This window comes from Pteropus vampyrus, unplaced genomic scaffold, assembly GCF_000151845.1.
Source record: "Pteropus vampyrus isolate Shadow unplaced genomic scaffold, Pvam_2.0 Scaffold432, whole genome shotgun sequence".
NCBI classification, from domain to species: Eukaryota; Metazoa; Chordata; class Mammalia; order Chiroptera; family Pteropodidae; genus Pteropus; species Pteropus vampyrus.
Genome location: NW_011889213.1, coordinates 1,040,106 through 1,052,822, shown reverse-complemented (window position 1 = coordinate 1,052,822; position 12,717 = coordinate 1,040,106). Strand labels below are relative to the sequence as shown.

General features: G+C 46.9%; 1 protein-coding gene and 1 long non-coding RNA gene across 2 annotated transcripts; one reads left to right on the top strand and one right to left on the bottom strand.

Annotated features, from left to right (window-relative positions):
* Nucleotides 1–536: 536 nt before the first annotated feature.
* LOC111732162 lies at nt 537–8,782 on the bottom strand. Its single transcript, XR_002777448.1, has 3 exons — nt 8,744–8,782; nt 2,753–2,880; nt 537–943 (listed from the first exon to the last, which is right to left on the bottom strand). It is a non-coding gene; the product is annotated as an uncharacterized LOC111732162 (long non-coding RNA).
* A 121-nt stretch (nt 8,783–8,903) lies between these two features.
* EIF1 (eukaryotic translation initiation factor 1) lies at nt 8,904–11,499 on the top strand. Its single transcript, XM_011381258.2, has 4 exons — nt 8,904–9,089; nt 9,806–9,969; nt 10,102–10,203; nt 10,650–11,499. Exons 1-4 carry the CDS (start codon nt 9,059–9,061, stop codon nt 10,692–10,694), a joined length of 342 nt encoding a protein of 113 aa, XP_011379560.1. The 5' UTR covers nt 8,904–9,058; the 3' UTR covers nt 10,695–11,499.
* The last annotated feature ends 1,218 nt before the right edge of the window (nt 11,500–12,717 follow it).

Below are 12,717 nucleotides of genomic sequence, written 5' to 3'. Positions count from 1 at the left end.
TGATTCAGTCATTGGCCATTAGTAGCTAACACTATCTCCTGCTTCTCTCCCTTCCCCAGGGAGGTTGGTGCTAGGATTGAAAGTTCCAACCATCTAACCCATGGTTGGTTCCTCTAACCCCAGGCTCCATCCTGGTGTTAGAAGCTTTCGAGGGCCCGTCTCCACCAGTCATCTCATTAGCAAACAAAAAGACACTCTTATCACTCCAGAGATTCTAAGGATTTAAGAGGCTCTTGCATCAAGAACCGATGACTAACCCTAAATATGATAATAAAAGATGCTCTTAGCACCCCCCTCACTCAGGAAATTACACAGATCTTAGGAGCCCTGTACCAGGAACTGGGGGCAGAAACCAAATATATATTTCTTATTATATCACAATATTGCACTTAATATATTCAAATTTCTGGTTCACATTTAAATTTCTAACTCTCTTACAAATGACAATTTTTTGAAAATTCAGATCTATAGAGAGTCCACACACAGCAAATAGGTGTATGTTTCTTAAGTCTTTTGAACTGTAGGGAGCCCTTCCGTCTCTCTTCTTTTTCTTCCCACGATTTCTTTGTTGTAGTAAAGATCATTGGTCCCGTAAAGTTTTCAGTCTGAAGTTAGAAGATTACATTCCCGTGGTTGTAGTTTAACATGCTCCTCCGTCCTCTGCCTTGCCTGAAACTTGCTACTTTAGACCTAAAGTCAGGTTCGGGGTTTCCTCCTCCTTTCAGCAAGGGCGATTCCTAGGTGGTACTGTTTCTCTTTTGGTGACTTTAGCAGCCATTGATGATCCACGCCCAGGTCCACTCATGTATTAGGGGTTGCAAAACGGCAATGTTCTAATTGTATCATTCCTTCTTCGTTAGTAATTTGGAATACTTCTAGAAAGAGAATCATGCCCTCTGCCCCCCACACTCACATCTACGGTTTGGTTCCATTAAGAAAGTTCCTACAAGAAAGGCAAGGACAATAATTTCCTTTTATTTACCAGTTTTCAAAGTAGTGAGATAATTTCCTAGCATCCTCCAAAGTTGACTAATAAGGGTTTTCTTTAATCTATATAAACTCGTGAATTCAAACAACCCGTTGACTCAAAATCGCACTCAGGCCGTGGGACCTCCCTGTAGGCTCCTGTGGACAGTTCCTGTGGGCCTGGGCTGCTATGCAGGATGCTCTCAGACCCTCAGAAGCACACCCACCACCCTGGCCTGTGTCCAAGCCCAGGCTCTTAACCTACAGAAGGACTAACGACACCTGCGTTGTCAGGATTCCATGGGGCCAGAGTGGGAAACACTCCACAGAGCACTTAGCAGGTGGTGGGTGTTCCTTGACTGTTAATTTCACAAAATGAAAAAGGTTTTCGCCCAAGAGTGAACCCTCGTGTGAACTACGGACTTTGGGTGATTGTGATGTGTCAGTGTAAGTCCACCAAATGTACCACACGCACCATTCTGGTGGGGGATGTTGATGGGGGGCGGGGGGACGCTATACATGCATGTGGGCAGGGGGTATATGAGAAATCTCTGTAGCTGCCTTTCAATTTTGCTGTAAATCTAAAAGTGCTCTAAAAAATAAAGTCTGGTTTTTTGTTTGTTTCTTTGTTTAATTATTACCCTGAATTCCTCATAGGAAGAGTCCTATCTATGGGTTGAGGGCACAGCTGCTGAGCTGTTTGGGGCAAAGGAAGAGGTCAGCATCCTCATCATGCTCAGGTGGTCACTAACTGGAGGAGTGTCAGCTTGGGCCAGGCAAGTGAAAAGGGAGAACTTCACCTTCTGGGTGGTAGAATGCTCACCCCCACCCAGGAAGAGACCCAGTTTGGGTAGGTGGAGGTTTGAGAAGCCACTGGGGAGGGAATGCGCATATGACCACCATCCAACTGGGAGCAGGGAACAATTCACGAGCTCATGGCAGAGTAAATTGCTCAGAACCAGAGGCTGGAGGAGGGAGCAGGAGACCAGGAAATACGGCGGATGTTGGTGAGGCTTGGGGAGACGGCCATGCGTGTGACTGTGGATTTGCCACGTTGTGAAAGGGACCCGCTCTGCAGTCTGGACTCGTCTAGTGTAGAGCTGTCCATTGGGCATAGGGTGCATGCTGCCTACGTAACTAAATTTCCTAGGAGCCACATTTTTCGAAAAGAAAACAGGTGAGATATTTTAATAATATATTTTATTTAACCCAATATATCCAAAATATTTCAATAAGTAATCAATATAAAAATTGAGATATCTTACAATTTTTTTTCCATGCTATCTTTGAAGCTTCGCGTATACTTTATACTTAGAGCCCGAGGCTGCCGTGAACCTTTGGGAACGTGGGTGGGTGCAGGGGAGAGCAGAGGCCACCCAGAGAGGTGGGTACCTCCAGGTGACACAGGCTTGGAGCAGGAGCTACTCACTGAAGAGAGCTGAGCGCGGAGTGCTGGGGGATGGGTGTAGAGCTGTGGCTGAATGGGGCCACCAGTGGCGTCGGGGAATACCAGCTGTGCCCTGTGAAGTGGTGAAGAGTGGGGGTGTGCTAGCTCAGGACAAGTATACACCCTGTCACACTCACTGCAGCCTCAGTGAATGTCTGGTTTTAGAGGAGGGGAAGGGGTGAGAGCTGACCATGGCTCAAAGCCCTCCAAGGCCCCAGCCACCCCCACGCCCAGCCTCCTGCAGGAGGCCTGCCACCACCTCTGCCCTCTGCCCTCCCCTCACCTCTCTCATGCTCACTCCCCTACTCCTCACTTCCCAGAATATTTAGTTCAACCTACCTGCTCTTTCCCAGTTGATGGGAGAGTTCTTCAAGTCCATGGGAAGGACTTGAGCCTTACTACACAGACTTGCCGGTGGGTGCACACAGATGCCTTTCTGGAGATGGTCGTTATATGAATTATATTAGCTTTTTACAAAATAAAAATAGAATGAAAGGAGGTTGGAGGGGCTGTGGTCTCAGTCCCAGGCAGAATGCCCTTCGCAAACACATCTGTCAGCTTCTTCTGGGAGAGGGGCCAGGCCTAAACTGATTCCCATACAACCATCCAAGGCTCTTCCCTCCATCTGAAATGTCCACCCATCCCCCACTTAGGGGATTCCAACTCCAGTCCTCATCAGAATGCAGGGGGCCCTCTGTGCACCTGTGCCTGGCACTTCCAGCGTGGGAAGCTTTGCTAGGCTGTGAGTCCCTTGTGAAGGCGGGTGCCAGGCCTGGCTCTTCGCTTCCTCCACAAGCTCAGGTTGCACTTTACCACCCCCACCATCCCCCACCCCACCCCCAACCACAGCAACTGTTAGGGGGAGGGGAAACAGGAACTCTGGCCTTTATCCCCCTGCCTAAGCAAGGCTGCCTCTCCCTCATCCCATCTACAGGAGCTCCTGCAGGACTCCGCAGAGGAGGAGGCAGGAGGGGAGGGGAAGGAGTGAGGAGCGGGATGGAGGAGGCAGATGCTCCGCCAGCCAAAAGGCAAAGAGGAACTGAGCAGAAGTCCCCACCTTGGGCTGACAGAAGTGAGTCCCTAGCAAGGGGAAGAAACTGTGAGAACGAGACGAAAGCCTGGCTGGGGTGGGGGGTGGGGGGCTGGAAGCCGGTAAAGTGTAACTGACATACACGCAAAAACACACTAGCATTAAGGGTCCAGCTCGACGAATTTTTACCACCTGGATCAAGATCAAGATCATTTCCAGTACCCCATAGGTTCCCTCATGTTGAAGGGGTGATGCATCGCCAGCAGAAACCCACTGAGTAGAAACCAGCTGATGACTAACATGCATATTTCATAATAACCCCATGTGATCTGGGGCAGAGCTGAGCAAACCCGGGTGTGCCTCCCTTCCCAAGTGGTAAGAACAGCACCTTCATTCTCTGGGAACGTCTTTGTGCCAGAAGGAGAGGAGAAGCATGTACTAGTCCAGTCATTTATATACATGATAGCATCCAAATAAAGAATGCAAGAAACATCACATTTATTTGACTTTCTTTAAATCACGTTAAATCCTATGCCAGTTAACATCCTGGCTGTTAACGTGGCTGCCCAGAAATCTCATCGTGAATGTTAGAGGGGATCCAGTGTTCCCCAGGATTCTCTCTAGGTCACAGGGCTTTGGGAGCTTGGACCAGATCATCCATCTACCCTGGGAGATTCTGCTGCTTCCATAAGTTTGGGGCCCTGTGGAATCTTATGCAGGCCAAGTCCCCAGGTGTCTCACACAGCCATGTCACCTCCCAAAGAGATCACATGGAGAGGCTCCCACTCTGTCCCATCTCCACTCTGAGGGACTCACCCCTGTCCCCTGCTGCTCTCAGAAGCTCCTTCTCTCCCTTCCCCTCTGGGAATTTAGCATAACTTAGTGATTTGATAATGTTACATTTTTATCCTGTCACACATATTCTCCTCTTTAAATCACCTTAAAAAGCCTATGAGAATCATTAATCCTTTATACAGATGAAAAAACGGAGGCTGGGAGAGACCGAGTCACTCAGGCAGGAAGAGAGGGAAGTGACACTCAGCTTCAGGTATGCCACAGTCTGCGCTCTATACCCTGCCCCTGGATGCCGAGGCCAGGACCCCCAAACTAGGAGAGCAGTCATGAATAAGACAATATTAACAGAGGGCACAGACGTCACTTTCAGACAAATTCATTCTGGCTCCATCATTACTCCACAAGCTCCCAAGGCTGGAACAATCTCTACGCTGGATGGTCATCTCCTACAGACTTCCTTTGAAATGCTCCCAACCTGAATATGTGCACAGACCTTCAGATTTTAGACCAGGAAAGGCCTTAGAAATTACCTAGTCCTCCTTTTTTGGAAGATGAAACAGAGCCCTGAGAGATGAACAGGCTAGAGAATGTGGTTTACCTAGCCACCCCCCCCTGCCCTGTGCCAGGAAGCGAGACCCGGCAGCTCCCTTTGGAGCCGAGTCAGACCTCTGAAAAAGAATGTTTCTCCATCTTCTGCCCCAGGACTCTCTAAGAGGGTGGCAGAGGTTACAGCCTGGAGCCATTCCTAGTAACTGAGCACCTACAATGTATGTCCGTGTGTTCATTCAGCAAAGATGGAGCACCTACTGTGCGCAGGGTACCTACTGCACATATCCAGAATAGAATTCACAGCCTAGCAGGGAGACAAAGGAAGAGGCAGGGCCAGATTCACGAGTGTCAAGGTAAGAACATCCAAACCTGTAGTGAATTTTTATGAGTTTATTTGAGCCAAACTGATGACATGGCTGGGAAGCAAGATCTCAAATGCTCTGGAGAATGACAGTTTTGCAGTTCCTTTTATACATTTGGAATTAAGGAAGAGAAAGAAATTGGGGGAAAATCTCTATGATTAGATTACAGAACAGTTAACAAGATTAATTAACAAGGTGCTCCCTTGAGGGTGGACACATCTCCAAGGGGTCTGAAAAAGAGGTTTACTCTGGCATTTCAAAGGTGTGTTAGCCTACACGCACAAGAACATGGACAGGACTTGCTTAAGATAAACCTTTTGCTAAAGAAGTTATAGAGGCGTGACTTCCCACCATGACCTGCAGTTAGGAATTTAGGCTCAGATCACCCTGTGAGATTACTTTTGGTCCCTGACTTTATCGGATTTATTACATAGCCCCTTTTTCATTCATATGAGCATGCAACCCGTACAGTCACACAGGACCCCATGCATAGAAGGTCTTGTGCTTGGTTTAGGCTCTGCTGTCACTGTCTTAAGATTCCTAACCGTTTTTTAAACATAAGGATCCACATTTTCATTTTGTATTGGGTCCAGCAAATTAGATAGCCAGTCCAAGAAATGGGTAACCAAAATGAAGTGCGATAAATGCCAAAATAGTGAGGGCACAAAACAGGACTTCAGTCTTCTCAGAAGAACAGATAATCTCAGCTGAGTCCCGAAGGATCAATGGGAAATGCCACATGAAGATGTTGACAAAATTCCAAAAGAAATTAAAAGAGAGTTTTATTCATATATGATTTGCTACTCAGAGACACGGACCTTGCTATGAACCGAAGACATGTTCCAAAATGGAAGGGCTAGGGCTAGGCTTTTAAAGGCAGAAGTTGCAAGGAGCTGATTATCGAAGAGATGGGTTGCTAGGGGAAACAAGACCACAAACTTATATCATTCATTTTCTGATTGGTGGGGGCAACTGGACCTTTCAACAGTCGGCTGACCCAGTGGTCAGCAAGTGGGGCTGTGATACAAAAACAATAGGTAACATATAATGAGGTATTTGTCAATGTCCTAGTTCTGGTTCAGGCTTGTAGAACAAAAGCTTTTGGGTTACTTATCAACAGAAATCAAACAGCACAGAGAGACTGTTCAGTCTGCCAGGAGTTTCCAAGTCCAAGGAGCAGAGTCATCCTCTGTACGCCGTCTGAGTTCAGACCAAATGTTGGGCCACAAAGTAGGATATTAGAGATCTTATATGTCCTCAAAGAGGAGGGAAGAATGTACCAAGCGTAAGGAGAATATGCACAAACACCCCGAGATGAGAAAACTCAAGGAGCTTCATGGAGTTGTGGTGGCGTAGAATGCGGAGTGGCAACGGACCAGGAGCCCGACAGGAGGACTAGGACCAAGGAAAGCCAAGGTGAAAGGGAGGGGCTCATCCTATTGGACATCAAGACCTTGTGTAAAGCTCCTATAATTAAGAGAGGGTGGCTTATAGATAAACCAGTGGAACAGAACAGACTCCAAAAATGAACACACACATACAGAAACCCAATAATTATGATAACCAAGGCACAATGAATCAGTGGGGCAAAATGCATGATTCGATAAAATGATGCTGGGACAATTGGCAATCCTCACTGGAAAACAAAATTAGAGCCCTTCTCGCACCACACACACACACACACAAAAATAAATTCCAGGTGGCTTAAAGACCTAGGAGCGAAAAGCGAAGCTTTAAGACTCTCAAAAGGAAATACAGAATATCTTTATAAATTTGAGACAGGGAAAGGATTTTTTAAATATGTCACAGGATCTTTTCCTAACAAGTAAGACTGATAAACTGGACCACATTATTGTTCTAAATTTTCATACAGCAAAATATGTGTGCACACCTGAAAGGATAGCCCTGCCTCATTCACTCTCCCCCACACCTCTTTCAATCAGATCCATGTCTGTGAGGATAGAGGTTCCCAGGTAGAGGGCAGGGTGGGTCCTCAGCATCTCATACCCAGATAGAATTGAGACTGGGATGCCCATGACTTCTAGCCATGGTTCCCCTTTTCCTGATATCAAGGAAGCCAAATTATTAATCAAAAGATTACTTAGTAAATACAGACTCGAAACAAACTGTTGAGTCCATCTAGCTTTTCCTGTCTCAGGGTTTTCATCCTGCAGGGTCTTACTTTGCAGTTCATGAAGTCAACATACATTTTTTTGTTTGGCTTGCACAGTGTTTGTCCAAAAATTCAATTATTGGCAATCTTTAAAAATCAAGATTTTTAATGAACATCTCAATTTCCAGGTTCTCTTGAAAAAGATCTAGCACAATGGGCTGCAGGTGAATAGCCAATGCAGCCTCTAACTCTCAACCCAGCCCCCACCACAATGAACTACATCACGCTTTATTGTCTTCATGCCTTTATCTTACCTGCCTGGACCCTGGAGGCCCTGGAGTCTAAAACCACTCTATTTACCTCCACAACTGAGAGCATTTCAATTAATAAATTGAAAGAGCAAGAAAAGTTAACTGTTTTGAAGGACATCATTCATCTTCTATCTGGGAAGGCTCTATCCCACACAATTTGTATGACACAAAGGGCACCCTTCAGGTGCCTGAATTCTTCTCCAGCGCCCAGAATCAGTTACTCTCCCTTAAACTCCTACTTAATGAGCTGGCATTCTTTCATTCGATTATCTAAATGACAAATTTAGAGATTAACCCATTTGTAGGTTAGATGCATCTAATATCATTATGATAATCTAATTTATAAAGTTAAGGTTGTCTATATATATGTACATATATATATAATAAATGGGGCCACTTTAAAATGGAGCCAGAGCTACCATGCCAGAGGAACTGCCTTACACATCTTGCACCTCAAACCTTGGAATGTTAAAAAAGGACAAAATAATCTTTGGACTGGGCCTAAGGAAACACTGTGTCCCAAAGACTGTTTGCAAAGATACCAAGAAAGCAATTATTATGACTACTAAACTGAAAAGTAACATCACTAGTTATGTTATCTGCACCAATACAAATGCCTTCCTTTTAATGATGTAACTATTCCTCTTCCTCATAAATATCCGATGCCTTTGTCTCATAATTGGAGTATCATTTGGGCTTCTGCGTGAATTAATGATTCCCAAATAGCTATTCTTATTGATCTCAAAATGAATGCTCCTTGCCTCTCACTTTGAAAGGCAATTTTATTTTTAGGTTAACAAAGTTTTGGTTATATTATTGTATGTTGATTAAAGTGCGGCCCTAAATCCGTAAAGATAGAGGGAGTTAAGTGGATAACTGGGTTGGGTATGAGATAGTGGGAATTTGTCCTGTTTTGGAGGGCTCAGCATCTTAACACCCTCTGAGGACCGCCAACCTACTCCATAAAAATCCTTCCTGGATTTATTGCAGGTAGGGCTGCAACAGGGTCAAGTAAATGGAACATGCCAGAGAACATATTGCGCAGGCGCATCCGAAACCTTCCGCCACTTTTCCGCGCAGCTGACGCCTTCCTTCCGCACTGCGCAGGCGCTTAGACGATCCAAGGTTTCCCTCCCCCTTCCACCTCCCCTGAGCCAAAGGACGCCCTACCGCAGCAATGAGTTCCTGCGCAAGCGCTGTCCCGCGTTCTGCCCCAAACCAATTGGAAGCGGCGGTGCCCGGGCGCGGGGGGCACGACGCCGTGGGCGGGGTCTGGACGTGAGGACAGCGCGCTGGCGTCACAGGGGCGGCTATATAAGTGAATACAGGCACCGCCCCTCCGCCCCAGTCACTGAGCCGCCGCCGAGGACTCAGCAGCCTCCCCCTTGAGCCCCCTCGCTTCCCGACGCTCCGTCCCCCCTGCCCGCCTTCTCCCGCCGCCGCCTTCCGCAGGCCGTTTCCACCGAGGAAAAGGAATCGTATCGTATGTCCGCTATCCAGAACCTCCACTCTTTCGGTAAGCTACGGAAAGGTCCGACGGGGGGAACGGCCGGGGTGGGGTGGCGCGGCGATCTAGGCCCGGAGACGGGGCCTAGAAAGCTGCCAAGCGGTCTGGCCCTTCGTAAATGTGGGCAGAGGGAAGGTGTCTGGCCCTGCGAGCAGTGGGGACAGGGCCTAGGCCCTGGGGTCGGCCTCTGAGCGTGACCGGAAGGCTAGGGCGAGAGGTCAGCCTTTGGGCGGGCCCGGTGTCTCGGGTGGCGCATTTACTAATGGCTCCAGGGCCACCGCGGGCCACACCCGCCCCCTCCCGCCACTCCTGCGTCACGTCCGTTACGTCACCGCCGCTGTCACGGAGCCGGGAAGGGGAGGCGGCACCAGCCCTAAGTGACAAACGCGCGCGCCAATGGGGCGGGAAGTTGGCCCCGCCTCGGAGCTCGGGTTCCGGCCGGTTGCATCAGCCGAGTAGGGCGCTGTCTGCCAGCCTTGGCTCCCTCCACACGTGATCGGCTTCCGAGGGCGGGCCCAGGGCAGGAGGCCCAGACTTTCTACGGGGCTGGGGAAGCCAGCCGTCCCAGACTGACCTGTTTGTGGAGAGCCAGCAAAGGACATATCTGATCTGACCTGGCCCAGGTCTAGGCGATTTCGTATTAGTTTCTGCACGTAAAAGATCCAGTGGGAGGGTAACAGTGGCATCTGAGCCACAACAGTTCTAAACTTGACCTTTCTTTGTAGACCCCTTTGCTGATGCAAGTAAGGGTGATGATCTGCTTCCTGCTGGCACTGAGGATTATATCCATATAAGAATTCAACAGAGAAACGGCAGGAAGACCCTTACTACTGTCCAAGGGATCGCTGATGATTACGATAAAAAGAAACTAGTGAAGGCGTTTAAGAAGGTAGGTCTTAATTGTAGGAAATTCACATTTTACATACCCACATGGTAGTGGTGCATTATTTCCCAAAAAGGATTATTAGTGCGTGGGTGCCGTTGCTTGACCTAATTTGTTTTGCTTCCTTCGTGCTTGCAGAAATTTGCCTGCAATGGTACTGTAATTGAGCATCCAGAATATGGAGAAGTAATTCAGCTACAGGGTGACCAGCGCAAGAACATATGCCAGTTCCTCGTAGAGGTGAGTTCAGTCACTTGATGATGATGCATTTGAACCTCTTCCCTGGCTAATGTGTAATTCTCCCTAGTCTATTCAATTTCTTCTAGAAGTTCTCATTTTGTAAAGCTGAGCAAAAACAGTTGAGTTTTAAAGTACATAGATGAATGTATTTCCAAAAACAGAAGGGACTTTCCTGCTTTAAGTTTACTGCTCGTATGGATCTACTGTAAAGGTTGCAAAAATAAAACAGGATGTCTGGTTGGCTATTCCTCCCACGTGCTAAAATTCTCTCACATCATTGGTTCTTAACTGGGTTTCCTGAGCGGATAACCACTGTGCTCGTGGTGGTTGAGATGTGCATCTTGGCTTTTGGACTTCCCTTGCCCGGTGTAGAAGCAGAAAGAATTATTGGCGTCAGAATTGGAGACTTTAACTCTCTTTAAAACTTTGCCCTTTTTTCTTTGCAGATTGGTCTGGCTAAGGACGACCAGCTGAAGGTTCATGGGTTTTAAGTGCTTTTTGGCTCACTGAAGCTTAAGTGAGGATTTCCTTGCAATGAGTAGAATTTCCCTTCTGTCCCTTGTCACAAGTTTAAAAACCTCACAGCTTGTATAATGTAACCATTTGGGGTCTGCTTTTAACTTGGACTAGTGTAACTCCTTCATGCAATAAACTGAAAAGAGCCATGCTGTCTAGTCTTGAAGTCCCTCATTTAAACAGAGGTCAAGCAGTAGGCACCCGGCAGTGTCCAGCCTGAAACAAAGCAATAACGTGATGTTTCGGCCAAGCCCAGAGCCCCAAGATCACAGATGGCTATGTCCAGCCAGAAGCTCCTCGGCTCTCCCTCTACAGAATTCCCTGCCCTAAGAGAATGTCACCACCTGAACAGCCTTCGGTGAAGCTTGAGAGAGGATGGGGTAAGGCAGCAACAGCAGCTGTGCCACTAGAGGGAGCCTCCAGTAGTCAAAGATCCCTTGGTGTCTCCAATCTGACCAGGTGGGTGGAGCTTCAGGCAGTCACCTTCCCGCTGTTGAGGTGATAAGGACACCTGGCTTGCCACCAAGGTGTTTTTGATAAGAAATGTCCTAACCGATGTCCAAACACAGAATGTGAGGCCAACCTTCTATCAGAGTTAAACTTTTGACAAGGGAACAAGTTTCAAACTGATGTGTCATGTAGCTAGCTGTAGAGCTTGCAGTTTACTAGCAAGAGCTGCCCAATGCCATGTGAAGTAACAGATTTTTGGTTTTTTCCCTTCAGTTTTAATGTTATGTAATGTATTTAAACCCTTATTTAAATAAAACTTGTTTTCAGAAACACCTGAGTTATAGATTCTATTTTATGTATAGTCAGTTGTATGTGTGAAGGAACCACAGAAATGGACAGTGGAGGATCCATCTGCACTCACAGCTTCTCAACTGGGGCATGAATGAACGTCTGGGCCAAAAACCTTTAGTGAGCAATTTTGTCAAGGTCTTCCTGGGTCCATTATCCTGTGAAAATACTGTAATTCTGCCAGCATGTAGATCATAAACATCCTCATTTCAGGTAATGAAATACAGGCTTCAAACTGCTAAGAAAGGTCATGAAGAATCAACATTTTTCCTATTTGTTTTCATCCTGTTTTGTAGATGGTTGAGGTGTGGAGCAGGGCTGGTGAAAGGCTAAGCCAGTGGCAATTGCCTTGAAAATAGGAGGACTCTAACCCTGGTAGAGGCTTAAGACACAAGGTCTTAAAAAATTTATTTAACGTGCAAGAGCTTACCGCTTGACTCCAACCAGTGACATTGTTCAGAACTTTTAGGTGACACTTAAATCAGATTTGACTATAACGAAAGGACCTTTACTCATAGAGGAACTTCTAGAAGCAGTTCTGGAGACCAAACTCAGAAGACCACAACGAGAAAATAGGATGAACTGGAGGGAATCATGCTGCAGGTAGATACGCAGGTCCAGTGCTAGGCTGTTAACATCTCTTGTGCGTTTTAATCTCCAGTTCTTTGGGATGATTCTAAAGTAAGCTAGCAAGATCTGTTAAATCAGCTGTCTGGAACTAACCACAATTATCTGAACATGCAACAGGAGGTTCGTGAACACCTTAATCCAATTGCTATGACTTGGGTGTATCTTGGGCCTGAAATAACAACTAGTTGTTTCTGTTTGATGAGAAAATGAGATGTGGAAATTCCCAAGGCTAAGAAGTGGTAAAGCCTCATCTAGAACCCAGGAGTCCCTGTCTCTTCTTTCCACCAGAATACCTACCTATACCTTTACAGTTTAAATAGCTCACTTTGCAAAGATTGAGTGCTTGGTACATGAAGTACCGTGTGCTGCAGATCACGGCACACGAAGGTGAGCCAAGCAAGCAGATACCCTGACAGGGCATAAGACCAGCACACAGCCTTGACATGCGGCAGAAAGGGTCCAAAGGATCTCAAGAATTGGGTGATCCCCAGCTCTACCCACACCCAGGGAGTCAGGGAAGGCTTCATAAAGGAGATGCCATCCGAACAAGGAATTCAGGCTGAGAGGAGT